Below are 27,452 nucleotides of genomic sequence, written 5' to 3'. Positions count from 1 at the left end.
GGTCATCATAGATAACAGCTCTGGTCAGTGCTGTCCTTTTAGGAGAAGTTTAGGAGGATGGCCGGGTGTTGGTAGGTTTGCAGTGATGCCATACTCTTTCCATTCTTGGATGGTGTATTTAACTGTTCACTAGGAGATGTTCAAAGCTTTGGAAATCTTTTTTTATAACCTAACCCAGCTTCATATTTCTCAAGAACTTTATTCCAGACCTGTCTGGTGTGTCTTTGGACGTCTGCTCCCCAATAGTCTCTTAACGGACCTCTGAGACCATCACAGAGCAGCTGTATTTGAACTGACATTAGATTACACACAGGTAGACTCTATTTAGTCACTGGGTCAACATGTGATCATTCAGAAATCTTCAATCAACTTCTGAATGCTATTGGTAAAAGAAAAGGGGTACCAGTAGGGGTGCACATCCCAATTTTTTATTTATATAAAGTTGGAGTTTGTTAGATGAACATACCCACGCCAGCTCTTCGAGATGAGATAATGCCCACACACAGCCGGTCTTTGAATGCAGCTGCTGCACTACATTGATCTTCAGGGACAACATAATGTCTATGCAGATATTCTTGAATGCGTGCCCGTGGTGCTAGAGGAACCATGTGGACTTTGTACTGGCTAAACGCAGAGGGAAGGTAGGCATGCTCTCTTTCTGAGCTGCAGAAAATAATAAGTTTGTAGTCATTCCTGCTTTTCATCTTCATGCTCTGGAAAAAGCTCTCAACTTTGGAGCTGACATCATACGTCAGCACATCCGCGTACACCAGTGAGTAGAGCTTGTTTCCTCTGTATCCAGGGCTGAGACAGCGTCTTAGGAAGAGCTCCACTTGTTCATAAGGGGTAGTGGAGGTGCACAGGAGGACTTCATCCTGAGTGGGTAAAGGCTCATTTTTACTGGTCATGTACGTGGAGATGCAAGACGTCAAGATGTCCTCATGAGGACAAACAACCAGGTTTGGTTTTCCAGTGGTCAAACCATTTGGCAGTTCTCTGCAAATTAACTTTGTAATATTGTCATCTGAAATATCTTCCTCGCTTTCACCTTCACTCTCTGTCATTCTGTTTGCAAGTATTTCCAACAGTCGTCCGAGTGTCCTCAAATCTAGAATATGAGGTAGTGACCTCTTCATGTCTTTCATGTAAGAATTCCACAGAAGATCAAATTTGTGTAGGCCACTTGTTTGTTGTATTAGAGATGGTAGGAGATCAAAGTCACTGCTGACATCAGAAATCCAACTTTCTGACATCGTAAATGTTTGGAACTCAATGTCATCATTTTCTTGTTGTTGCTGATTGAGAAGGTCATACTGGAGCTCGTGCCACACCTGTCTCAGGTCTGCAGCTGAGCAGTCAGCCTTGACAAACGAAAGCATCATCAGCGTTTGGTCGTCCAGGTGGGACACACTGTCCTGAGAGAGGCGGCTGCACAAGCGTACAATCTGCTCTGCTGTATAGTAATTTAGATAGTAGTGCTGTGATCTGTGTTTGTCCACAAAATCGTTCCAGAATTCAAGGCATTTCTCCATTTTTCTGCAAAGTTCAGGGAGTTGTTCCTCGATGCCACCCTCAATAGTAACTGCATTGAAAGCACCGCCATGGTTAAAGTCCATCAGAATACTGGGTTCATTACTATTTGCACAGCAACTAATTTGAGCTTCCCAGTGTCTGAAGAGAGGGTTACCAGCTGCGTACAGTGCAATGAATGCCTCAGATAGTCTCTGAACACTGTCGAAAATCTAAAAAAGAGAGAGAAATGTGCAAACAATGGAGTTTACAAGAAGTCATAGACTGACAGAACTTCAGAATTGTTATTTCAACAAAATACCTCAGTGAATTGGTCCACTTCATGCTGTCCCTGATCTCCTTTACCAGACATCAGCATGAGTTTGTTCTGTAGTTCTCTCAGATCCTCAAGTGAATAATTACGAGTCTGTCCATCATCATGTTCCTCTGTGATACGGAGCTTTAGAGCCTTTTCAAGACTGAGCTGGGTAGCAAAACATCAATATTGTAAATCAATTTTAAATAGTAAAATACAAACCCATGTTCTTGGTTCAGGAAGTAAAAATCTCAAACTTTTTTTTTAACAAAATGAATAAAATAATAATAATAATGGGTTTAAATGAATATGTGGTCTCCCATGAACCAGAAAACCACCAGAAAACACACAAATTCAATTTACTTTTTTTTATGGTGAGCATTTTTATATGAGCATAACTGATTACTCTTAGCTTCACGTTTAAAATCTTCATATTTTTCAAAAAGTCTATGCAAGTTTGAATGAGATTTTTACTTCCAGAGCTTAAGGCCAAATTGTGGTGCTGTTGAGCTCTATAGACAATGAGAGATTTACCTTTTTTCCAGCTTGTGCACTGATGATATAGATTCCCTTCTTGTTGATGGATGAAGCCAAGGAAAGAGACGACAACTCAACAGAGCCATGACTTTCCTTAACAGTTTTGAGCCACTCCAGATGCCGTGCACTGTCTCTCTATAAATGAAACCATTTAAATGTTACATTTAAATGCTTACAGATGTAACAGCAAAGCAAAGAGGTTTCTAACCAGTTTTTTAGGCAGGTGTGAATCATTCTCTAAAGCCTTCCAAAGTTTCTTGACAACTATTTTGAAATGATGAAAATCTGAGTCTTGTTTGAGTTCATAAAGCAAAGAAGAGTATCCAAGGACAGCATCATGGAAACAAGCAACTCTGTCCACATCCATGTCATTCTCCCCAGCAGAGATGGAGGCAAGGTCAACAAACACCTTCAGCTCATTGATATCTGAGAAAAAAAGTGGACAAGTTAACAACATACTGTATATGCACTAGGACTGTAACTTTACTCCCCCGATATTCTATGACTTTTTACAAAACGAAACGTTTACATACACAAGTTTACTATGCCTTTAAATAATTTGGGAAAGCCCAGATAACAATGTCATATCCTTGGAAGCACAAGTCTGGTTCATCCTTGGATCTAATTTCAAGACAGTTGAAGATTTAGGTTTTTTGGTTAAAACAATGATGGAAATGACCATCATACAGATCAGAAATAAGGCGGGTTCTGTGTCCCAGAGATGAACAGGCTGTGGTCTGAAATGTGAATATCAACCCTAGAACAAATGCAAAAGATCTGCTGATGATGCTGAAACTGTTAAAGAGTTTGTCATTATCCACAGTGAAACAAGTACTGTACCGACATGGGCTGAGAGGGTAGTCTGCCAGTAAGAAGCCTTTACTCCAAAAGGAACATCATAAAGCCAGTTTGGAGATAGGGTTAGGGTTATATAAATAAAAGAAGGATAAAGACTATATTTTTTTGGAGACAAATCCTGTGGTCTGACGAAAAAATAAAAAAACAAATGCCATAATGCCCATCGTCACGTTTGGAGGGAAAAAGGGTGAATTTGCAGCCTGAGAACACCATCTTAACTGTGAAAAACGGGGGTGGCAGCATCATGCTGTGGGGTTGTTTTGCTGCGGGATGGACTGGTGCACTTCACAAAATAGATGACATCATGAAGAAAGAACACAATGTGGAAATATTGTAGCAACATCACAAGACATCAGCCAGGAAGTTAAAGGTTGGGCACAGATGAGTCTTCCAAATGGACAATTCTCAAGGCATATGGCCAGTACTGGTTACAAAGAGGCTTAAGGATAACAAAGTCAATGTTTTGAAGTGGTCATTACAAAGTCCTGGCCTCAGTCCAGTTGAAAATAAATGGGCAGAGCTGAAAAGGCATGTGCACACTACAAATGAGGTTTGGAGGAATGGACCAAATTCCTCCCAAACATTGTGAGAAGCTTGTGGAAGGAAATCCAAAACGTTTGACCCAAAATGATCAATGAAATCTATATATGTTGGTTTTGTCAAAAGTAATATAAAAAAAAAACTGTGTAGACAATTCAATCTCTCATTCTTCTAGCATTTAGCAAATACAAAATAATTTTAAAAATTATAATTGAAATGAAACCAGAATTAACTTTTTTTTTGTATGTAGGAGAGGGCAGCATGTAAACATATGGTTCGCACTGTAATCATAATATTCACTAATATACCAATAACCAGTTTAAGCTTTATTTGTTGCTATAATTGCCATTTGTATTTACCTTCAAGTGCTTCTTGGACCCAGCTGACAAAGTTACCCCTGATCCCCAGCTCTTGCAGACAGTTTTGGCGGGGCACAGTTATATCCACCAGATCCTTTTTTGCTTGCATCAAGTCATTGTCAATTTGATGAAGCTGCACTCTCTTCAAGTTTGCCTGATTCTGAATGCAAAAGTGTAGCAATCATAACGTTACATGTGCAATTATTGAACAAGAATATATATATCAATTTTTTTTTTAAGTACATACAACTTTTATGAGGTTCTCCAGGATGCTGAAGTCACCCCGAAGACGCAGGCTTTTTTTGACTCTCATGATAATCTCTGCTGAATCCACAGCGAGATGAAGCTCGTGAAACTCTTCAATCTGTTGAACACGACCGAGGATCCACCGTTGGTCAGCTGACTGATCAATGCGGCACATAATCTTCAAGTCCTGTGCCAACTCTTCATACTTTCCCTTAAAATCTTTGAAAAGCTCATTGACCTTCTTAAGTGTCATACTGCCATCCTTCAGGGAGGTGTAGGTCTTACTGTACTTTTTAAAACATTTCACAAAAATCTCCCTGTAAATCGTTTCCAGAGTGAATGCTTCCTCATCTTCTTCAGAATCGTCTTCACTCACAAAGATTTTTGCTTGTTTTTCTAAACATACATTGAAGATATGGCTGTTATCATATTGGCGAATTGTTTCTGCCATGTCTCTGATGTCTTCATCCAAATTAAAGTATGTGACTGTGCCGGCCTTGTTCGATGATATTTGGTCAAACAAATGAACCTCCATCATGTCATCTAGAAGCATATCCTCAATGTTGAGCTGATGCATTTCTCCAATGTCCAAGAGATCAACTATGAAAAGATATTTATTTACAAACAGCCAAGACACAGAAGATCATAATAGGAGTTCTCACATACCCTTTCTTAAGTCCTCAAGTTTGTGGCTCAGAGTCACCAAAATATCCACCAGCTCTTTCTCATGGTAGACGGCTCTGACTTCACCTTCCCTCTGTTGCAATAGTCTTTTCATTTTAGCTGTATCTTTGTATTGCTCTTTCTCAGAAAGACAATCTGTTCATTGCGGAAACAAATGTTTAATAACAAGATAGGATAGAAAATGCAATAAAAAAAAGAACTTACCAATTTTGGTTAATTCAAGGAAAGCATCTTTCTTCTCCAAAATCACATTGAGCAAGCCAATCTTAATGTTTCCTTTCACAAACTGATTTACAACAGCAGTAAATACTGAGATGGCTACCACTATTTTCTCGTCTGCATTTTCAGAAAGATTTCCTGTCATTTCTTCCTCCGCAACTGTAAAACAAAAAGGTATATGTTAAAGAAATCTAAATTGCACATCCTAAGGTTTATTATTTCAGTCCTCAGTCAAACTTTTTTTTCATGTTAAAATAAAGGCAAAGTACCATAAAGTTGAAAAATGTTTTTGGCAGCAGTCCATGAGAGGAGGTGTTTAAGGATCGCTTCATTTTGTGCATTTTTTTCTTGCAAGTCACATGGCCATGACTTCTCAATTATTGTTGAGATCAGTCTGCTGAATTTCATGTTAATTTTTAACCTCTCAAACAGCTTGCCCTCCGATTTGTTCTATGGAAGAAAAACACATCATAATAATGATCAAAATGCAGTTTTGGACCTTTTTCTACAGCCCTTATGAGTCATACAATAGATGTGGATGTTGTACCTGACACAAATCCGTGACAGCCTCCAGAGCACATCTTTCAATACTGGAGGCAACATATGAATGTGAGGAACACAGCTCATCTATGTTTGTGCAGTAGTATTCGATCTGATCTAAAGGAGATTCCTACAACCACAGAGAAATGTAGGAGAACGTGACAGAAGCATAACAGAGGAATGTTGCAGCCGTCTCAACATACTCTTATATATTTCTCTTCAAAATCCTTTGTCAGCTTTTCTCTCCACTCTGTTGTGCAATTATCATCTTTGAACTCAATGGAAATTATGTTATTCCACATCTGAAAGCAAAACAAAAATTGATGTGTGGTAAAGTGTATTTTAGTTGGAAAGACAACAAACATTTCTCAGACTTACTTCGATCTCTTTTGAACCCTTCAATTGGTATAGAGATGATATTCCTCTGTTGAGAATGTTGTTGCCAAAAGATCTACTGATCCAGGCTCTTGTGCTGTTCAGAGCAGAGCACACGAAGCCTCTCATATACTGTTGGTCTTTTACCTCTTCAACAGCCTCCTAATATATGAAACATTTACTTTACAGTAAATACAATTTTTAGAACCAACATGAGTCGTTACAAACGTGGCTCGCTGTAAGGTATACCTGTGGCTTGTAGGAGAAAACCAGATCAGATACTGACGCCATCAGATGCACGCAAGCAACCGGAATATCTGCTATGTTTGCACCATATCCCGATGGTCTGCATCCTTTGCAAATCTGATCAAGCATCTTTACCACAGTTTCCATACATTCTCTCCCATAATCCTCAGAAAAGAGACTGGAATATTACAAAACGGTTTAAGTGTTATGCACAGACGGAAATATGAACTGCTGTTAACAAATAGATTACCAGTAATTTCTTTCAACAAGATTCTGTGTGATATGCATCATCATCGCTCGCAAAGCCTGCAAAAGATGAAGAAACAAAAAACTTTGTCAGTACATAAACAATGTAGGCACAGGGTTGTAGAAGGTTCAAGGAGTCGAGCTCTGACTGACCTCATTGTTAGTGAAAGAAATATCCTGTGGACTTTTGACAACGTAGGCTTGGAGCAAAGTCAGCAGGTCGGGATTCACAAAACTGATGCACTCCAACATTTCATCAAGTGATATGAGGTACAAGAACGATCGCACCAATAGATTATCAACCTCAAACAGATGGCATTGGCTCCTCATTAGATTTTGTATGGCTCTGATGAAAATAAATAGGAAAAGATGAGTCTGTAACATAGTCTCAATTGATTATGTTGGAGTAAAAATAACCTACTTTCTGTCTTGACTGTTCATGTTCAAAAGGTTTCTAAAACCATCAACACCTTCCAAACCTGCCCATGATTGTAAATACTTCAAGTTTCCAGGCAACAAGCTTTGAAAGGGCTTTGTGGTTCCTTTGAGAAGGTGAAGCATTGGTAGCACCAGAATCCAGTGAGGCATTCCCTCCTTTATCACAGCATTTATCAGAGACAGCAACATATCTGGAAGACTGTTTACATTGAATAATTAAGAGTTGTATGGCAGATATTAAAAGAATAAGGAAAATGTACAAACTTTTTAAGAATGCAGAGATCAAGAGAAAATGTAGTCCAGTGTTGAAGGAAACCTTCTTTGTTGAACTTGGGTAGGCACAGTAGCTGACACAGTCGACAGAGTTCCTCATTTTTTAGTTTGACATTAAACTGGTTGCGTACATAGACCATTATGACAGCTGCCTTCATCGGGTCTTGTACATAGACACCTTTTGTAGCATGATCTTTTTGTAATTGGGGAATCACATTTTTCAACATGAATTCCTTGAGCAGTTTTCTAACCTGAAATGAGTATTTAACCAAACATCGTTAATTATAATAATAATGATAATAAAATACAATTACATTTCATATACTGTATATATATATATGTATATATATCACATTGGTGTGCTTGGGAACTAGAAACTTACATTCTCTGGCCCATAATCCAAGGAGTACCATTTCTTTTGCCGTTCCTCATATACAAAAGGCTCAGAGTAAATCTGAAAAAACTGTTGCAGCTGTGAGTGAAAACTGATGAGATTTTTGTCAGACCAAGATTTGAGAAGATCAAATATTGTTTCCAGCATCATGGTTCCAGAGATTTCTCTGCCTTGAAGTAAAGTCTTCTTCTGGTCAGGCCAAAAAATCTCTTTAAGCCGTTTTACCATATTTTTGGATGGTGGTGCACAAATGATGTCGTCATATTGATGCCAGTCTCCTTTGTTATACAAATAAATAGTTTAATCAATTATCAAATGATATGCAGCAGCTTTACCAGGATCTTTAAATTACCGTCTTCATTAAGAAGCTGTGGTTTCACAAACAAACATCTGTTGATTTGATCATGCTGGGAATCCAATTTGTAGATGTGTTCATACTCGTATACATCTTTTTCTCTTTTATAAACGACATACTTATATGGTATGGACACTTGTAAAACTTCAGATTTTGGAGTGATCAATGTTCCCCCAACAAGAAAACCATGTTCTCCCAGATCCCTGTGAGGACAAACAAGCTCATTCCAAGCAAAGACTGAATATCAATTATACTTATTATGGAAAATAAATACCTGGTAACAAAGACCTCTGCTAAATCCTCCTTCCATGTACCAAGACATTTTCCTGCCCTTATGAAGATCTGATCCTTATCAGGATTAAATTTAAAATCCTTTGAAAGAATTGCATGAAAATATATTGTGACTCTGTTGTGGGAAGCCACATTCACATTTCTATTAAGCCTGGAAAAAAGAAGAAGAAATTAGAAAAAAATATTGTTAATATACGTTGAATTGTATTGCTAAAAGGGGGTGAGCTCCTCACTTTTTTGGTCCTGGGGCCGTTTCATTGGACCCTGTCCTGTTGTTATTAGTGCCTTTACTGCCTTTGCTTGTGTTGGAAGTCTGTGATGTTTGCTCCTCTGATGACTGCTGTATCTCCATGTTTGCTACCTCTGTAGTTGGTGGGTCCACACTTGAGTCAGCACTCTGAGTGTAAATAAATAGACTTTTTAGAGATAGACATTTTTAATTGTGTGCTGAACCACTTGTGACCCAAAGCAAGTAGGTCCTCAGTTCAAGTCCAGTGCAAGGTGGGGGCTTTTCTATGTGGATCTTGCATGTTGCAGGTTTTTCCCTGGAGAACCAATTTCGCCTACTATTAAAAACGTACAGTACAATAGGCCAGAGTGAATGAGCGTCTGTTTATGAGAGTGAGTGTGAATGGAAATTAGCCGGTGGCTACAATTCAGCATGCCGTGATTATATGCATGGACCTCATGTGCATTCATTAACAAAACATGCATCTCAAACAAATAAAGAATACTTTTTAGAAATTGTAGTTTTACATACCTCTTTTGCACTCTCAGCCTGTATCTGATTTTGCTCTCCCTTTTCGCCTTTATTTTTCCCCTTTTGCTTGGTTTCCCCAGTCTCAAGTTTTGCTTGATTGTTGGCGTCAGGTTCGTTCTTGTTTTTGAAGGGTTTGTTTGTCTTATTATCACTGGGGTTATTTGTGTTTGGCCCTTTTTTAGAATCAGGCTGTGAACTTGTGGGAAGTTTGCTGTGGGTTGGGGGTTGGGATTGATTGTTCTCTTTTGTTTTAGATTTGTCATCAGATCTAGATGCTTGACTCCGGGTCTGTACACCCTGTTTTTCTGTATTCACTCTTGCAGTGGCAGTTGTTGTTTCATGAATAACTTCTGTGTGTTCAGGTGCAACCTCAGTGCTCTCTGGTGCACGAACATTGGTTGAATCTTCTTCCATAGGTTCACTTGGTGTCTGATTTGGTTTGTTCCCCCTCTTTTCCCCCTGCTGCTTGGTTTCCTTGGTTTGTGTTTTTGATGGATTGATGTTTTTCTGGTTAGTCCTTTTATCACTGCTCCGGTTCTCAACATTTGTGCCCTTATCAGAATCATGGTGTGGTACTTCAGTGCCTTCAGGTGCGACAACTGTACTAACACTGCTCTGTTCTACATCCATGGGTTCACTGGGTGGGAGCAGCTTTTTTAAGTTTTCACTGCTCAGGTCAGCAACTTCCATGTTTCCAGGAGGTACGTCAGCAGAGGAAGCCTTTTCTCGTGGGGGCTGGTGTTCAACAGATGAAAGATCTTGGAGTGACTTTGGTTCTTGGTCCAGTGCATCATCTGAACTGTCACTATCAGATCCATCTCCTGCTTTAGTTTTCTTCTCATTGTGGTCTTCAGGCGGGTCAAGTGACAAATCAGACTGGTTAGTATCTGACGACTTATTTCCATCTTTTTTCTTTTTACTTTTCTTTTTCTTTTTTCTCTAAAAAAAAACAATACCACAAAAACAAGTCATTGAAACAGGCTGCACAAAGTCAGTACAGAAACTAAAACAACATTGACAGAAGAAAGAAAGTCTTTACTTACAATAACTAGAAACCATTCATTGGATTAATTGTCATTATTGAATTACACAATCTGCTGTACTGTGTCAAAATACATTCTAGTGAAAAATGCTCAAGTGCTGAGCTCATCTACAATCTTTTGTCGATTCATATTGAACATATTTGCGTATTGAATTGAAGAGGGTATTGAACTAATTAAATGTAATATTAAGAATTAGTTCATCCCTAGTGTCTAATACATGTAAACGACACAATTACATGAAAATATAACAACATCACAACATATTTTTTGCAATTTTGGTAAAAAGCAAACTTAATTTGGAATTAAATGTTACTTTAAAAAAAACAAAAACAAAAAAAAACCAATAAGAACTAAATTGTTTGGCTAATTATAGACTAAAAACAAAAAGCAGACCGCTAAAATGCCCTTAAATTGCAGCCCCTTTATTTACAAAGAAAATAAAGAAATGTATATTTTATCATCACCTTCCTCTTTGGATTACTGTCTTCTTCATTCAAACGTTTTGGAGACTTATTACGCTCCTCTGCAGCACCGTCAGGGGCCCCCGGGTTTTCAGCTGCGGCTACATCTGTTTCCAGGGATTTTGCCACAACAACTGGTACCATAAGATAGAACAGTCAAGCATTATTGCAAGATTTAACAGTTTATCATTAAGATTACGCGCTGCAGACAAGAGTATTTGACAAAGTACATGTGATTGGATACTGCCCTCTTGTGGTCGAAATCTTAAATGAAAAATTATGCTACAACGTTTGTTTGTTTTTTTAGTTTGTTTTTTATTGTTGTTGTTTTCTAAAAACATAGACTATGCTCTTATAGTAAAAAACAATAAAAAAACAATCTGTTAAGCATAACCTGAACTTGTTGTCCCATAACTGTAAAACTATGGTCCATAATTTCAGAGCGGGAATAAGCGCTCTGAATCCATGGGTCTATTACAGGGGTAGGCAAGTTTTCTTGGCGGAGGGCCAAGAAAACTTGACCGAGGGCCGATTTTCTTTATTGTAAATAGACCGAGGGCCGAAGCCGCTGATTATTGGCCCAAAGTAAAGCACAACACTGGAAAAATGACCATCTTTAATGAGATAAATTACTTAAATTTGTTTGAATTTGTTCTTCTATGTTGAATTTGAGTCGGTTTGAACTAATCCAAGATACAAATGCTAGCGCCAATGGAACAAGAATAAAACCCACTTCAATCAGACAATTGTTTTTCACTTGAAATGACACAAAATTGTCTGAATGAAGAGAATAACTACTAGAGGTTTTATCTCGTCTAAGACCAGACCAGACCAAATCTACTCAATCCTTAGATTTAATCTCTTAATTCAAGTAGATTTATGTCATTTCTTCTTTAAAACGATTTTTCTTTTTCCAGTGCACTTCCTTCAAATGCCAGTGTTGTACATAATATATGACCTAATTGGGTGTATTGACAGTATTTCTACCTTTTTTTACCCTCCCATTTAACTCTAAGAGTGTTAAAAGTACTCACTGATTTGTGTGATAATGTTTCTCAAAATCATCTTGAGGGCCAGAGGTTCTGTGCTGAAGGGCCAGATTTGGCCCTGGGGCCTGACGTTGCCTACCCCTGATCTATTATATTAAACGGTCTGATCACACAAACAAACCTACCTTGCAGGTTGGCAGCATGTTGCAATCTTTGACCACAGTTACTGCAGAAGTTGGCTTTTACCCCCAACAGATCAAAATGACAGGCAGGGCACTTCATCTCTCAATACCTGCGAGTAAATCATTACCTCAGTCAAACACTTTCACTTTAGGCTATGCGATTTTCTGAGAAATGGCGGCAAGTGGAAGAACATCTCACCATCAACATTGGCAGTGAAAATGAGTCTCGGCACCCGGTCTAAAATGAACAGCCTAATTGACAAAATACAATTAAAAAAAAGTTTGCCAAACTGTGTGCCTCATGTGCCCATGGATGTATAATAATAACGCCTGTGCTACTTGTTCTGGCCTGGATCGCGTTCTGTCGAAACAGGCAATCAGTAGGACGTCTCACTCCTAAACTATTTTCATTCTCAAATTTTGCAACGGCGTTTACTTTAACCTTTAAAACTACAACATGTTTTAAATTACTGAGACAATCCACAAATTAAACTGTGTGTTTTTACAGTTAAAATAAAGTTCACACTGTGGTTTTACTGAAACGGTGTGAGGGCTCACTTTCAGAGCGCATCTTTGGTTGTACACTGTCAACCAATGGCATGAGCCAGTGATGGTAGAACAACATGAGACACTTCCTGTCAGTACTGTCATCCCATAATATCACTTTACAACATTTCAACCAACTAATCTTTACCTTCAAGCGACTTTAGCACACAAGTTTGATTCGTGTATAATTTCAGAGTACATGAAATAGCATTAGCTTCAAAAACAAGTTAGCCTTCTGCGTATCAGGAATTAAGCTACGTAGGCTAGTACTGACGCTGCACACAATCACCAAAGTTTTCGAGTCGTTAAGTATCATTTAAACGTATAGGAGGAAACGAAAGACAACATTAGCACGCAAACTTACGTTAAACTGCGCTTTAGAAAGAAAACAGCGCCTGCCACGGTGCCATACCTGCTCGGACACTGATGCTGAGGCTGACACGAGCACCCAGGCTGTCGTTTCTTTTGGGGACAGGACAGGTGGAGCTGGAGGGACAAACTTACCTCGGACAGATGCACGAATACGTCCTCTGTGCAGCAGCAGTCCAGGGTTCATGAGCGTCCAGCCGTCACTCCTTCACTGAGGACTTTTCTCATGTCGGCCTATATGAGACCCTGTAGACTTAGTTTCGTTTTATCAAGAATGGGAGTTCCCTAACAAGTCATGTGCACTCGTCTGCATACCTTCTTTTCACACTCAGACCAAAAACACAATTAAACAGTAGCAAAGAGCATATCACATTAATAAATCATGTAATAGCTAATAATTGGTAAAAGTTGTGATTCTGCATCTTTGGCCACACAAAAAAAAGATATTTCTATAGAACAAATACACTTTCGCAATGAATAAGCATTTAACTACTGGGCGTGGCTTACAAGAAAATAGCCTGCACAGTGACCATGCATATTTCCAGCGAAATCAAATGTGTTTCTTTCTACTTTCATTTTTGTTTTATTCTAAGCAAGCCGCTGACTCTATTAAAGTCTAAAAATATGAATGTCCAGAATAGGAATTCAGGCAAGCCACACTACTGCTTGAAGTTACAGTGATGTAGCCATTAAAACTCTGGACTACCAGGCTACTGATAATGTTCTGATAATAATGAAATATGAGGGAAACATGTGATTTGTAGATGTTGGCTATCTCCACCAGGTGGCATAGTTGCGCGCAGAACTCACAAAATGTGGTCGTGAAGGTGGAAAAGTGAAGTCTCACCTGTGCCATGAAGCATGATTGGTGTCTGCGCGTGGGCCCCATCAGAGCCCATAGTTTAATTTGTGTGGCGTATTACCATGGCAACTTTACAGAAGCACCCAAATCTTTTGGGATCAGTGTAATAAATCCAAAATGACCAATCCAAATGTTCTCTTTCACAAGCCCCAAGTTTCAGAAACCCCTTTTTTCCCCCTGCAGTGAACTCATAGGATTTTTGCAACACATGAAATGTTTCATTCTAAATTAACCCTTGATGCGATCTGTTCTAATCGGCCACTCGACTTTTGGGGATACGCATAATGTTTTTGAAAATGAAATCCCTCCTTTTAATTTTGTGTAGGCCTATTGATTGTAGCCTTATCATGATTTATGATTAATCATTAATTATTATAATGCCATACACTTTTAATGCGCTTTACAAGACTGTATTTTACCAAGTTTCTCAAAGCGCTACATTGTCGTCGATTATGCAAAAGGAAATGCCTCCTTGGACAAAAGCCACACGTCATGAGGGAGATGGCAAGAACAGATTACACAAGCTCTCACTTGTGGATAAAGCGAATAGACTAGTGTAACTGTCGGTCTATCCAACCTCATGTGCGTAAAAAATAGTTTGGGATAGGCTACATGTTCTTTTTCTTAAAGCTTTATGTTTGAGCGCATGCCATAATCGTTCTTCCATGCAAGTTTTGAGGTGTCGAGTGCCTATAGGATTTGTTCATCACTGCGCCGCACCTGCTGACGAAACTATGACGACGACGCGCGCCTATAAAATGTAGCGGTGCGCACGAGTTTTGAGCGCTGACAGAGGAGCCTCACAAAGTAGCAGAACGGTATGGAGATGTCCGCCAAACTTATCTGCTGCATCACAGTGTTTTTTATGCATTTAGCGTGCTCGCCGACGGAGGGATGGTATAAACAGATGGCAGGCGGACCAAACTATTATTCAGTGGGCAGGGCATCTGGCTTGTTGTCCGGGATCCGGAGGTCCCCATACGTAAAAAGAGGCGAAACGGAAACGACAGACAGCGCAGAGTCTACAGCCAACAACAACTTGCTTTCAGAACTTACACCACGCAGTTTGTTCCTCAAGAATATGGTCAGTGTGTTTCCACGCATCATCACTAAAGCAGTTGAAGTTCAAATGTTAAAAACAAAACAATTTACTTTAATATATCTTTTTCAATTTCTTGCAGCCCGTTTGTATCAAAGAAATAACACCAATTCTGCCAAGCTGTGTAATCTTCCAAGGACTGAAAGGCTCCTTTAAGTGCACTGCTGAAGTCTTCCTCTCTCTGGACTCTGCGGACTGTGTGGACTGAGAAGCGCAGCTGGGCGTTCGCTCCAGGCAATGCATGAAGAGTCTGCAACTCCAAGGTTTAAAAGATGTTGTACTGAGAATATTTTTGATTTTGGTTCTAAACGTTATTGTATCAATTGACTGAATTTTTATTTCATTATAATAAATGGGTATTGCATCCATTTTATACTAAAATTTACAGTTTAGGCGTTTTTTTTCCTACACATATTTAAGAAGACTTGTGACTTTACAGATGAAAGGGCTAATTAAAATTAATTGACTGGTCATCAAGGCAAGATGGGTTTTGAATATGCTTTATTAAAATATTTAAAATGTTCTTAAAATGTAGTTACAGAAAAAGTTTACAAAAAAAACAATCACAAGAGGCTGGTGTCTACAGCAGCTGGGCAGCTGCAATATTTTCCATTAAAATCTGTTCAGTGAGCATCTGGAAGACCACAGTCATGGTGCCGCGGTCTGTGGCGGTTGTGAAGTGATGATACACAGGCTTGTCAGTTTCAATGTTGCATGATAAAAACAAGGCAGTAATGTAGCTGGCAGCAGCATCCACATCACAATCCGCTCCTGTTGATGAACACACATAGGGTATACAAAATGTATAGGTCTACATCTGCTCTTCTCTTATACAGTCACAGCAGGGGCAGTAGTGGATGCATTGCAGGAGTCTTGGTCAAAAAGAATTCTGATTACCCGCGGGACATGGGAGGACCAAGTAAACAGTGACATACAGCTGAATACATTACAACAATGTCATCCCTGACAATAAGTTTTCTTTATTTTCTGCCAAACTGGTTTACCTGTGTATGATGGCAGGTAAAATCTTAAGTGTCGTCCAGAGTTTAAAATCTTCTCCTTAAAAAGATCGGTTTTATTCATGAACAAAATCTTTGGGGGGGAAAAAGGGACTGCTTATTCAAAATGACTATAAGTCAATAAGTAGTTTATTACATTACTTACCCTTGTCACAGCTTTAAAAATGTCATTATTGCAGATGGATGCAAAAAGTACGAGACTTTCTTGTAACTTATTCTATTCAGTGGAAAAGGATTAATTATTCAACCAACCTGAAGAAATAGTTATTTTTGAGTAACATACTGCCAATGGCTCCTTTGTCGAAGTGCTGTCATAGCCACTTAAGGCCACAACAAACAGAACGGCCTGAATGCAGTCAAAACAGTTGAGCCACTTTCTTCGGTCACTGCGCTGTCCACCAACATCATACAATCTGCCAAAATAAACATGTTTTGGAAATATCAAATAACGCTGTCACTGTCAAGAGAAAAATTCATATATAGGCTGCTCTATTTCGCTCAAAGCAGCTCCGGGTCTTGGCGACACAGGTAACAAGTTCCCAATGGGGCCAGAAGATTACAGTAGTCATGTCAGAGGCATTAAAGCTTTTATCTCTCAAGTCAAGAGTTGGCTTTAAGCTTGATTACTTTAAGCGTTAAGAGTAGCATTTGACAACGATTTCTCTGATGTCAAACTGAAAATGGTCACCAACAGGCCACTGCGTGTTTTCAGATTTCAGAAAAAATGTGTGGATGCCACTCTTTTATGGCCCATAGGCTTGGACAGGATAATGCAGGGTGAAAAGAGGCAAAGAGTGGGGAGAATGGTCCATGTACAAGGCAGCAGCACAAACAACTCGACCATAAACTGCACCAATGCCGCAATTTCTTGCAGCAACACAATTTGTACCATATAACCAACTAGTCACAAGAGTTAATTTAGCAACATTCCTAAATTCTTGCATCTTGGACTGATTTGCTTCCACTGAAAAAACAGAAATGTCCATACAGTAAATAAATAACGGGAAGGGACCGTATACTTTTCCTGGAATATACCAAGTGAATTCATTTATATTTTATAGAACGACAGCTTCCCTCGACTCTGAGGAAAACCTTTACCGTCAAGTGACTCAGCCTCACCCCACTGAGGGATTCTGGGTAAACTCGACATATTGCATACATTATGAACCTTATACGTTTTGTTTAATGTTACTTTACTTAGCTTTCAAATAACTTGAAGGGTCAAATGTTTACATAAAAGAATGTGAGCAACTAAATGTAAGCTAGACTTGTATAATAAATTCCCTTCTGGGGCCACGACTCCCCTGGAACTGAAATTCCTAAGCTCAGTGGGACTTTCTTGGTTAAATAATGAATAAAAAAAATAAACAGTTTGTTTACAACGAAGATAAAAGCATGCAGTCTTACCGAAAAACAAAATCATTAACATGAAATTGTGTTTCTATGATCCCACTGGTGCGCACTCTCACCCTTAACACATCCGTCTCTGAGGGAACGTAGCTGGGAGAGATGATTCGACTCAAATTCTCAAAGAAGCTGAAGAGAAAATATACAGCATTTAATTTTAAATCAGAAAAGGTATAAGATGAAGAAAAGTATTTTTGCATAATGTAGATCTCTAAAGGATAACTTTGGTCATCATGATAGCGAATCGGTTCAAGCTAAATCAAGGAAACCATTTAACACATTTCTAAAGGGTTCAGGTTCCGGGGAAGTTGAGTGTGTCATGACAGTCGAATCCAATATTTCTGGAGAGTGACGTCAATGGTGTCCAGCAGTGCGAGAGGAAGAGAAAAAAGTTATTAGCTTTATATGTTAGTGCTCTGTCTCAACCTAACTTGGCTCTGATAATGAAACTATACACTAGAAATCATTCATGTTCTAGAATGACACATTTTTGTCCTTTTATCATTGGAGCAACGAAGGGAATCACATAAAAACAAAACAAAATGGGATAATAGATTTAGCAGAATCCTAGACATAAAACAGCAATACTAAGCTTGTGTGGTGTAAATTCATGTTGATATAGCTAGATATAGATATAGATATAGATATAGATATAGATATAGATATAGATATAGATATAGATATAGATATAGAAGCTTGATTATTGGCAAGCGAGCAGGTTGTTCATTTTTGCACCATGTGTAAGTTCAAGGAGTGAAATAATGATAAACACTCAATACTAGCTTGAATTACACAAATATTTGTGGACTTGTTGGGTGTTTAACCTTTTCATACAGACTGACACATGTGCAATTTGAGACAGTGAGACCGTGACACAGTGCTGTATGAGGCGCCATGTATTTATTAGAGTGTGGAATATTATACCATATATTTTCAATTGGTTTTGGAATAAAGACCGGTCAAAGCATTTGAAAATAAAACGTGAAATCAAATCTCAAGTAATCCAGTAGTTTGTAGAATATAGATGACAAATTGTTTAATAATGTTTATAGTCTCAAACGTTTATTTGCCTCACATCGAGTTTTAGAGGAACTTTTACATCTAACCTTAATCAAGCCCTGTCCTACAATCACGCTGACTGGAATAATTTTCTGACACTATTCTTGCTCTTGGCACTGCTTGCCGTTGGGTTGAACTGACAAAACAAGACACGTTTCTTCCTGGGCAATTTTCCTTGACATTTCCACCAAGTTGTCCATGGAAAGGAGTGTGTGCAACATGCAGCATTTAAGGTCACACTACTCACTACAAGGCAGAGTCGTTCAGCTCAAACTCATAACCTCTGGCCGCAGCGGATCGGAAGCCTTGGTCGGACCAAAGAGCGCAGAAAGCGTGGGCCACGAAGGGGAGCAGCTCTTGGTCTTTCCCCAAACACTGGCTGCATGACAGGATCGATCGGGCGTGCACCTGAAACAGAGCACATCACACATCAACAGAAGTACAAGGTGAGAAATGGAACAATAACTGTAAAACTGAAAACTAAACCACACAGCTCACAAAGAAGAACACACAAATGGCTGTAGTATAATGTGTGTAGAAATCAATTGAGCTGCATTTTATCCCAATACAACGGCATTTTCTATGTTCACTTTTTTGTATCTTTTTATTTTTTATTTTTTTTAAACATCTTACATCTTGTAGGTTTTTTGGTGAGAGGGTCTGTCAGCAGAGAAAACCTAACAAACAATTGATCCTGGACCGTCCTAGAGACCACTGTGATGGAAAGTGCCATACTAACCAGTAACCACTCATACAGCAGCTTGGTCACTACAAGGTCAAATATATATACACTTTATTTCCCCCACATAAATAGTTGCATAATGCACCTTTAAGTACATTTTTGGTCCTGTATCTGCACTTTTCTTTAAGAATATTGAGTACTTCCACTACTGATCCAAGATGATGCTGTGTCAGGAAAAGTATCTGATACAAGTAAGTAAGTATACATTATAAAATGTTATTTTTTTGTACATTATAAAAACTTACAAAGTTTATAAGTAAAGAGAAAAAAGTATTTAAGAGTTGTGTAGGATGTTTTAAATCATTTGAATAAACCCTGGTCTAAACGAGTAAACCACTAACTCAGGTAAAAAACAGGAACTAAACCAGGTGTAAACCAGGTCTAAAAGGAGTAAACTACTAAACCAAGTCTAAACCAATTCATCACAGGGAGGTCACTTTGAAAATAAAATGCTTTTAACCCAATTTAAAAATGTAAGGGAATAGAAAGTTACAGATACAGGTAAAAGTAAAAAGTATTCATCATACAATGTACTTAAGTCAAAGTACCTATAATGTGTACTTTTTACTTTCCACCACTGTCCTGGATGTGTGTAAGATTCTATCCTGCCTGAATTGCAGTGAAGATAAACACTGCCATCTTCTGTGTCAATAAGGTACTGCAATACAATGCATAAATTAGTGTGTTAATAGCGCGCGCATCACCGTGTTCTTGTTATTGGCCAGGTTGATCCTCAGCGCCCCCATCCCATGGAGGACAAACTTCATGGAGTTGAGGAGGTTGTCGAATACAGCAGGCTGTAAAGACCAAATTGGCAATAGTCTTTGGATTTGGTTTAATTAAATTTAATTATGTTGCAATAATACAAGTTACCTTAAAGCTGAGGAGCTCCTTTTTAGAAAAACCCTGACTATGGATCATCTTTATCTGCCTGATCAACGTGCTCTTACCGCTTTCTGCTGTTCCTTTTGAATCAACAAAGAGTCTCAGCTCAAAACTTGAACTCATCTGGAAAATGAAATGTGCCGAGTATACTTACCAAGAAGAAGGATTTTTACAACATTTCTTTCGGTTTTCGCATGTTCATTAAGGTCTTGCTCTATTCTCGAGCTGTTGAGTTTAGCCTTTTTCCCCTCTTCTGTGACAGCCCGTTTTAGGCACAATCTCATGCAGATCTGGATATTAAATCATACAAACCATACATTCATTATCCGGGTGTGCGTGAGAGTCTTGGATTGAGTAAATCTACCTGAAGTGGGGTCGGTATCATATTAAAACAGCAAAACATCTTTTTTTCGTCCTCGAGTTGTCTAAATATTCAAGCTGCTGTTCGTGTGTTGCGCGTGAAGCTTTTTTGGAAAATGGGTGGAGTCGTTAATTAGAGACACCTGCAGCTGCGGGTGGCGATGATTTGCCAGTGAAGCTACGCAGCCTATATAATAATAATAATAATAATAATAATAATAATAATAATAATAATAATAATAATAATAATAATAATAATAATAATAATAATAATGATACTAATATTAAATAATAATAATAATAATAATAATAATAATAATAATAATAATAATAATATTAAATAATAATAATAATAATAATAATAATAATAATAATAATAATAATAATAATAATAACGTCTAGGATTCAAACATGACATTGTATAACGAAGCAAATGTAAAAATGAAATAAAGCACATTTCCACGCTTGCTTTGAGTGTTTTTTTTATTTTTTTATCAGCAATCGTCCATTGTGCTTCGGCAGTTTTCAACACATGGCCCCACACCTATGCATTCAGATTTATTTGATAGACATAATAGCATACTAATTCCTCTTATTAACATATCTTCAATGAAAAGAGGTGAGTAAAATATATGACCTACAAAAAATATACTTCAAATCCAGTTTCGTATGATACAGAAGCTAATTTGTACAGGGTTCATGATAACACTTGTAAACATGGCATAGCATCGGCATAATAGATCTATGTATACATTGAAAACAAAAATAAATTGAAACTAAAAGTAATGTAGAACTGTGGTAAATCTACTGTATAGTGTAGGATTAATGCACTTCAAAAATATGAGTGTAAATGTATCGATTTTGATTGTTAATCTTCTCTAATAGAGCAGACACACTGGAAAAATACTGGTGAGTCTGTCAGTGTGTGAATTGCCATAGTGTGAGGTCTCACCTACCTCTGCATATTCAAACAAGGTAGACCCATGTCTTATTTGTCAAAATCCTAGTGGTTCAAGCTTTTCCAATATTACTTTATATTACATACATATATATATATATACATACATATACATATACATCATACACAATTAATTTACAGTGCTTAAAAAGGCAGCAAAAGCCTGTGGCCTCCAGCTCAAAACGTCTGCCACAAATAAAGTAATTAAATACTTGAAACTGTAGGTGATAGGCACAAATAACCTTTATAGAACTACAAGACACAATATGTCAAATTTGTTATGTTTGGGTTTATCTATTTGTCTGGAATATAGATGAATAACTTTCAATAGTGCTTTGTGCCCCAAGTGTCTCTGTCTGATTTAAGCGAGCACATTGATGATACTGCTTCAAGAGAGACACGACCTTGCATATGTAGAATGTATTATAGTAAAACACAGAGGATCACTTCCAACAGAGACTTTGAGTATCTGCTGGTGCGATAATAGACTGCACATCACTGCTATATAATGGACTGCTTCCAGCAGTTTCTCACAAGTTCAAATAGGTGCGTTTCAGAGATTGACACTTATTTTGACTTGACGGTGCTTAGGACAGTCTGGGCTCTGGCTTTAGTCTTTTCTTCCTCTTGTTGTTTCATGGCCTGAATAACTGCTATCTCTTTGGCTTCCTTCTTCTGATTCCTCGCCTCAAACAGCAACCTGAAAAATACAAATAATAATTTCATTAAGTAATTTCATTTTATGTACCACTACACACATCCTTTTACCTGTTTTTGATTATTCTCTGTACAATAGCATCAGTAGTGAGGCTGTTCCCACTGTCCACAGTGCGTAAGATTCCTGTTCTTCTAGGCTCCTGAGTGATATGATAAATTCAATGCATGCTTATATGAAACACACACATGTATAATATGAACAGAATGGCAGACAGCCTGAGACTTACCAAATAAGGATCAGAGCCATCCTTAGCAGGATATATTTCCGTTTTACCATGACAAACGAGATCAACCTGAAAATGCCACACAAGAAATGTTCTCAATGTTCTCTTATATTATAGAATTGTGTTGTTGTACGTTATGTACCTTAAAATGGTCAAGTAAATCTTTTGTGACAACCAATGGGGCACCAATTACCACTTCTGATACATACTGTAAAACAGGATCAGTATTACCTAAATTGTGAGGAAGCATGCATAAACATGTAATGAAAGAAATCCAACTCACTTACTCGACAAGCCAGGACGCTGAGCGTTCTCTCATGAATATTCATGATAGGATAATTTTTACCTTTGTATCGATTAACCTCCTGCAAATAAAGAAACAAGTCAAAGTGCTGTCAAAGTGACCAAAGTGGAACAGAAGAAGTTACACATTTGTGAAAAACAAATGAAGAAGATGATGTCATCTTACTTGATCAAAATGCAATCCCACTATAATGTATGGCCTTTCTGAGAGCTTATGCACTGCTTCCAGAAAATCAACATGCCCAATATCTGGTAACCATGAGTTAAAGATATTTATTTCTGAAAAGTCTGTATTAGTTTGATGTCACAGAGGCCAGTACTGAGTTTAGATTGCAGTAATAAAAGGATACGAAACAGGTCAAAGGCTCCTGCTACATAGATAATGGTGTCTTCGGGCTGAGGCTCTTGTCCCGAAGCAAACTGGATGATCTTCTGAGACGTTTGGAGGAACTGAGACACCCCTGTCCAAGGACTGTGACCCTTATTGGCATGTGATCCCTTAATGAAAACAGATCACACCATTGGCACAATGAAAAACAAAACAAAAAACTGTACGTTAACATGCATGAACACAGCACTACCTTCTGCTGTAATGTGCATAAGCCAATTTGGCACAATCCATTGTTTTTCATAGCATTCTTTTCCACTTATTAGATCCACAGCATGTACATTGAGTAACCTCCTCACTGAGAAACAGTGGCCTTCAGTAAAGTGGAGGGCAATGCAACATGATTATCAAGTGGCCCACAGTAAAGCCCTTTGTTTGTCAATGGTTGACATCTGGCCAACAAGGCTTTGGCTACTTCAGTGGCACAACTTGTCTGCCACATATTGGAGTTCAGAAGAAGTTATGCAAATATGTGTACTTACTTTCCCAAAGTTGTCGGTGTGCTGTTGGTAATTTGAGCTATCCTTAAAAAGAAATGAAAAAATAAAAGCTTTAAGCTTTTCATATCATAAAACTGAATAAGCAAATCAACCAAGTTGTACCCACTATGTTGCTGTGATGTGCTTTGGTCATGAGTAGCATTCTGCCCACCAGGTCAGTAGTAGAAACTCCCTGGGTTCGCTTACACTCCCTGTAAAAACACATGTAAATTGTATTTTCCGTATAATGTGGTCCCATGGCCATCACAAGGAGAATAGGCATCACCTGTACCGCCCCGACTTCTTCACCTCTTCGTAGGTGTCTTTTCCATCTACGGTCAGTGTTATATCATCTATGACATATAACATTTTATCAGTTGAGCCGATAGTTGGTATTTGTCCTTTTAGAGAGGAATGTGAGAGGTACCTCCATGTACACAGAAGTCACACTTGAATTTATCAAGTGTCTCAAGCGTTGTGACATAAGGAGCTCCTTCTACAACCTCATCCACCCATTTTATTGCACGCACCATTTTGTATCGTTCTTCCTGAGTAAACACCGGAGGGCCTTTGTGCTTTGCAATTTCACCTGGACAAAAAGTTTCTGATTTATTATAGCAGAGAACATTATTTTGTAGAGCGATAACCACCATACACAATGAGACAACATATATGTTTGTTCTGTTGTAAATGAAGAAAATGTATCATTTGCTTACTGTCAGTGTGCACTCCGACAATGAGGTAATCTCCCATAGCTTTGGCCTGTCTCAGCTGGTTGGAGTGGCCATAGTGTACCATATCATAGCTGAAACACAAAGAAAAACATATGTGGAAAAAAGGATAAATCCTTTTTTATTAATCTAGTATTAGAGTAACAGTGTATTGTCAGAAATTACAAACAATGTAAAATAAAATAAAGGAGGTTGAAATGAAGAAAATGCAACATCTTTCTTGAGTATTTAGGTTCTAAAGATAAGATAAGATAGGACTTGTTACATCAGCTCTCAAGAAACACTCAGTGGGTGCAAAATTGTAAATGGACTCAACTTTTATAGCGCTTTTCTACCTTTAACAGGCCCAAAGCGCTTTACAGTAAGGAAATAGACAGGAAATGTGCAATAAAGTTATAGTAACTAGAGGTATCTTATATACAATGAATAGAACGCTTTAAAGGGCAAAAGTATACATATAAATAACAACCAGAAAAAATAATTAAACTGGTCTTGCACACACGTGTTATTTTTTCGCTGATATCACGTTTTAATTTAATTATACTAATTCATCAAGAGCGTGATATTTACGTTATTTCAAGATAATTTCATGTTCGTACAATATACGGATAAGGTTATTTCATAATAAATTAGTATCATGAAATAACGTGATAATTTCATATAAAAAAAATAACGTAATCCCTATATTGTACAAACATGAAATTATCTTGAAATAACGTGACACTAGCAAAAAAATAACATACGCAAGTGAGACCAGGAAGTTTCCATAGTTGATAAAGTGATGCTGACACAGAGATTATTGCACGTGGTTTTGCACATGAGGCCATTTACAGTAGTACAGTCTGACAGCAGTGGCGATGAAGGACAAAAAGATAAGAATTAAAATGTGTCCATAGCAGAGGCAGATAGTACTTTTGTACATTAGCGCATTTACTGAGGTACAATTATTTTAATACACTGCAAAAAGCAATTAACTAGATCAGTATAAACATCTCAATTTGAGCATAATAATCCAAATTTTAGTTGTTTTGACTAGTTAAGAAGTTCTTGGGCATTTGTCCTAGATTATTTCACTTGTTCTGAGATGTTTCTGACTCGTTTCGATACATTTCGTCCTTATTTCAGGTCATTTTCTTTGCCAATGGGGTAAGAAAATTGGTCTTATCTCATTGGCAATTTTACTTTCTTATTTCAAGCGAGATTTACCCTAGAACTGGTCTGAAATGTCCTCAAACAAGCAAAGTAAACTTGGTCCGATCAGGAAAAGCGTCTAAATGAGTGAAAACCACTCAAAACAAGATACATTTCCTCAATTCAAGTCATTTAAGCCAATGCTCGATATTTACTTTTTGTAGTGTAACTTTTGGACGTGACTTTCTTGGTGTAGTTTTATGACACAGCATTCCAACTTGAGTAATAATATTATGAAGTAATAGTACTCTTACATGAGTAAAACATTTGGTTATGTGAGTCAAAATGTGACAAAGGCTTCATGTTAACATAAAATAGAATCAAAGTTAAATGAAATCAGAGATTAAGAGTTAATTTACTTGTATCTTATCTTACTATTCATCTTTATCAAAGGTGTATCTTATTTGGAAATATCAAGATTGATATGCTATGCCATATCCATCCATGTTCTTCCACTTACCTGGCCGGGTCGCAGGGACAGCAGTCCAAGCTCATGCACCAGTGTGTCTTCAACACTTCAACATATTATAACTTTCTGCTGATGTAAAAATGTTTTGGGCAACTTTACCCACCCTCCATTCGTGAAAGCCCAAACAGGCTTAATAATTTAACAGCAACACCTGTGTTCTAGTCTACATGGGCTTTGGAGATCAGGATTGAATATTTAGTGATTTATGTTTATTTGTAATATATATTTTTTAAAGCAAGTTTGCAGTTTTTGCTTATAAAGGCATGCATCCCGAGTGACCCACTGGTGAATGCATTCCTCTTGTATTTTTTAGAGGGGATGGATCATGGCGGTGTTACCGTGCAATGATTAAAAATTAATTCGTTGAAACTGTTAGCGGACACCCAAAGTGCACCTAAGCATCACAAGGACAAAGCTTGATTGTATAAATAGTGGGCACAATTTATAGTACTGACTGTACTAAGCAACCAGCCAACGGGGATACACATTTCTCAGTTGGAATACACCCTGTTTGTGCATGTTTATAGATTCACAAAGTCAGCAGATACACAGTGGAAGTGAACTTTGGCACATTGCTGATATCATGATTCTTAAGTGATCTTTAAACCCAAGTTTAGCAAAGAAAAATCTCTATAGCAATAAGTCAGTGATAAGTGGTACTGTATTTCTGTCTTATTCCACAAACGGTGGTCTGTGATGGGCACTGCTACAGCAGAGCCACTGACAGATGTGGGTAGTGGGGGTGAAAAGGGTTGATGTCGTGAGCTTTGTTGACATAGGCTCTCTTTGCATGCTCACCCCACCGGTTAATATAGTGGCATCCCAAACATTCTCAAACATTCCACCAAACTACAGCACCGAACTGACAGGAATTTTACAACAGAAAGGCACTATAATCCTAGAGTACACACCAATATTCAAACTTTTTATATGAGCCAGTGCAGGCAGACTCATCCAATCAGCATCCAGGACAGACACCAACATGTTTAAATACAAGACAATAAAGACTTCCCCAGACCTGGACCAGAGAATATAGGTGCAAATCATGAGTTTAGGTTCAATGTCAGTGTGTTATAAAATCAAAATAGAATTAATTAGCCTAATTAAATTAATAATAAAACATATTGCAGACTCCAAGTGAAAGTAGTAAAACGGTGAAGTTGCCTTGCATGTAATAAAAGCCACACAAGTATCTGACCAGTGTTATGTAACAGTTAACTCCGTGGAAAGGGGGGTGGTCAAATATAATAGAAACGCGACTGTAGCTTTATAAATAACCACATTGGATTGCAAAGTGGCATATTTGAGTTTTTATTAGGCTATAATATTATTATTTTAATGAACACTGATACAGATACCCAGGATAGTCAGCAGGCCAGTCCCGGTGACAGATGGAGCAAGGCCTTTAGCATCATCAGAACACCGACCACCATCAGCTGCATACTCACCATCCGTCACACCACACTCGTATCTTTCGCCTTCTCTTCTCGGGACTGCATGCTGCTGCAGAGGGGGTCGTGCCTGCATCTTTCCCTGTCGCCGTGTTTGATGGATGTTGGTGATGGCCGTTTTTAATCATGTTATCGTTGCTTACGTGTCCTCCTAAAGACGTATACGACTATATGAAACAAGGGTTGGATCTTCCAGAAATGTGCTAAATTGTGTCCTATTCCCGTACAGGACAGCCAGTTGCTCAGCTGCGGCGAGTGTAGCTTACAGGGAGATGCGCCAACGCCTCCTCGACGCATAGACGCACGACGCACGCTGCGTCAAGACTGTCCAA

The 27,452-nt window shown here is 38.2% G+C and overlaps 3 protein-coding genes across 3 annotated transcripts in view; all 3 read right to left on the bottom strand.

Annotated features, from left to right (window-relative positions):
- Nucleotides 1–12,853, bottom strand: part of LOC306969226 (E3 ubiquitin-protein ligase rnf213-alpha-like) — a 28,624-nt gene extending 15,771 nt beyond the window's left edge. Inside the window, exons 1-25 of the mRNA XM_079564825.1 lie at nt 12,772–12,853; nt 11,865–11,971; nt 10,694–10,824; nt 9,187–10,125; nt 8,660–8,823; nt 8,410–8,577; nt 8,133–8,338; nt 7,769–8,058; nt 7,378–7,637; nt 7,097–7,312; nt 6,829–7,021; nt 6,680–6,735; nt 6,433–6,607; nt 6,187–6,345; nt 6,012–6,110; nt 5,816–5,938; nt 5,538–5,718; nt 5,254–5,427; nt 5,032–5,184; nt 4,367–4,965; nt 4,120–4,279; nt 2,571–2,788; nt 2,360–2,497; nt 1,832–1,993; nt 467–1,742 (exon numbers count right to left, since the gene is read on the bottom strand). Coding sequence (XP_079420951.1) covers nt 467–1,742; nt 1,832–1,993; nt 2,360–2,497; nt 2,571–2,788; nt 4,120–4,279; nt 4,367–4,965; nt 5,032–5,184; nt 5,254–5,427; nt 5,538–5,718; nt 5,816–5,938; nt 6,012–6,110; nt 6,187–6,345; nt 6,433–6,607; nt 6,680–6,735; nt 6,829–7,021; nt 7,097–7,312; nt 7,378–7,637; nt 7,769–8,058; nt 8,133–8,338; nt 8,410–8,577; nt 8,660–8,823; nt 9,187–10,125; nt 10,694–10,824; nt 11,865–11,961 — 6,337 coding nt within the window. The 5' untranslated portion in view covers nt 11,962–11,971; nt 12,772–12,853. The remainder of the gene's footprint in view (nt 1–466; nt 1,743–1,831; nt 1,994–2,359; nt 2,498–2,570; nt 2,789–4,119; nt 4,280–4,366; nt 4,966–5,031; nt 5,185–5,253; nt 5,428–5,537; nt 5,719–5,815; nt 5,939–6,011; nt 6,111–6,186; nt 6,346–6,432; nt 6,608–6,679; nt 6,736–6,828; nt 7,022–7,096; nt 7,313–7,377; nt 7,638–7,768; nt 8,059–8,132; nt 8,339–8,409; nt 8,578–8,659; nt 8,824–9,186; nt 10,126–10,693; nt 10,825–11,864; nt 11,972–12,771) is intronic.
- Nucleotides 12,854–15,317: 2,464 nt separating this feature from the next.
- Nucleotides 15,318–20,133, bottom strand: LOC306969225 (guanine nucleotide-binding protein G(o) subunit alpha-like; the record flags this gene model as incomplete). Its single annotated transcript, XM_079564824.1, has 9 exons — nt 15,318–15,508; nt 15,742–15,829; nt 15,902–15,973; nt 16,040–16,169; nt 17,164–17,292; nt 18,470–18,630; nt 19,669–19,761; nt 19,838–19,929; nt 20,004–20,133. The coding sequence occupies 9 exons, from the start codon at nt 20,131–20,133 to the stop codon at nt 15,318–15,320; spliced, it is 1,086 nt and encodes a 361-aa protein (XP_079420950.1).
- A 941-nt stretch (nt 20,134–21,074) lies between these two features.
- Nucleotides 21,075–27,430, bottom strand: LOC306969498 (ethanolamine-phosphate cytidylyltransferase-like). Its single transcript, XM_079565127.1, has 13 exons — nt 27,118–27,430; nt 23,995–24,083; nt 23,706–23,867; nt 23,565–23,631; nt 23,406–23,490; nt 23,282–23,323; nt 22,762–22,909; nt 22,578–22,660; nt 22,396–22,473; nt 22,251–22,316; nt 22,112–22,177; nt 21,936–22,024; nt 21,075–21,867 (listed from the first exon to the last, which is right to left on the bottom strand). Exons 1-13 carry the CDS (start codon nt 27,246–27,248, stop codon nt 21,735–21,737), a joined length of 1,239 nt encoding a protein of 412 aa, XP_079421253.1. The 5' UTR covers nt 27,249–27,430; the 3' UTR covers nt 21,075–21,734.
- Nucleotides 27,431–27,452: the final 22 nt, after the last annotated feature.

The sequence above is a fragment of the Gobius niger genome (genome assembly GCF_951799975.1).
Source record: "Gobius niger genome assembly, chromosome: 10".
Lineage (NCBI taxonomy): Eukaryota > Metazoa > Chordata > Actinopteri > Gobiiformes > Gobiidae > Gobius > Gobius niger.
The sequence above is the reverse complement of the archived record's forward strand: the minus strand, read 5'-3'. Positions and strand labels throughout refer to the sequence as shown.

What these genes read in the sequence shown, in the direction of transcription:
- LOC306969498 (XM_079565127.1), bottom strand. Translation starts at nt 27,248, where the DNA reads ATGATTAAAAACGGCCATCACCAACATCCATCAAACACGGCGACAGGG. An exon ending in ACACCGACAACTTTGGGAAA is followed by an intron (nt 22,910 to 23,281) that starts GTAAGTACACAT and finishes GTTTTCATTAAG; the next exon opens with GGATCACATGCCAATAAGGG. An exon ending in TGGGATTGCATTTTGATCAA is followed by an intron (nt 22,474 to 22,577) that starts GTAAGATGACAT and finishes CTTTATTTGCAG; the next exon opens with GAGGTTAATCGATACAAAGG.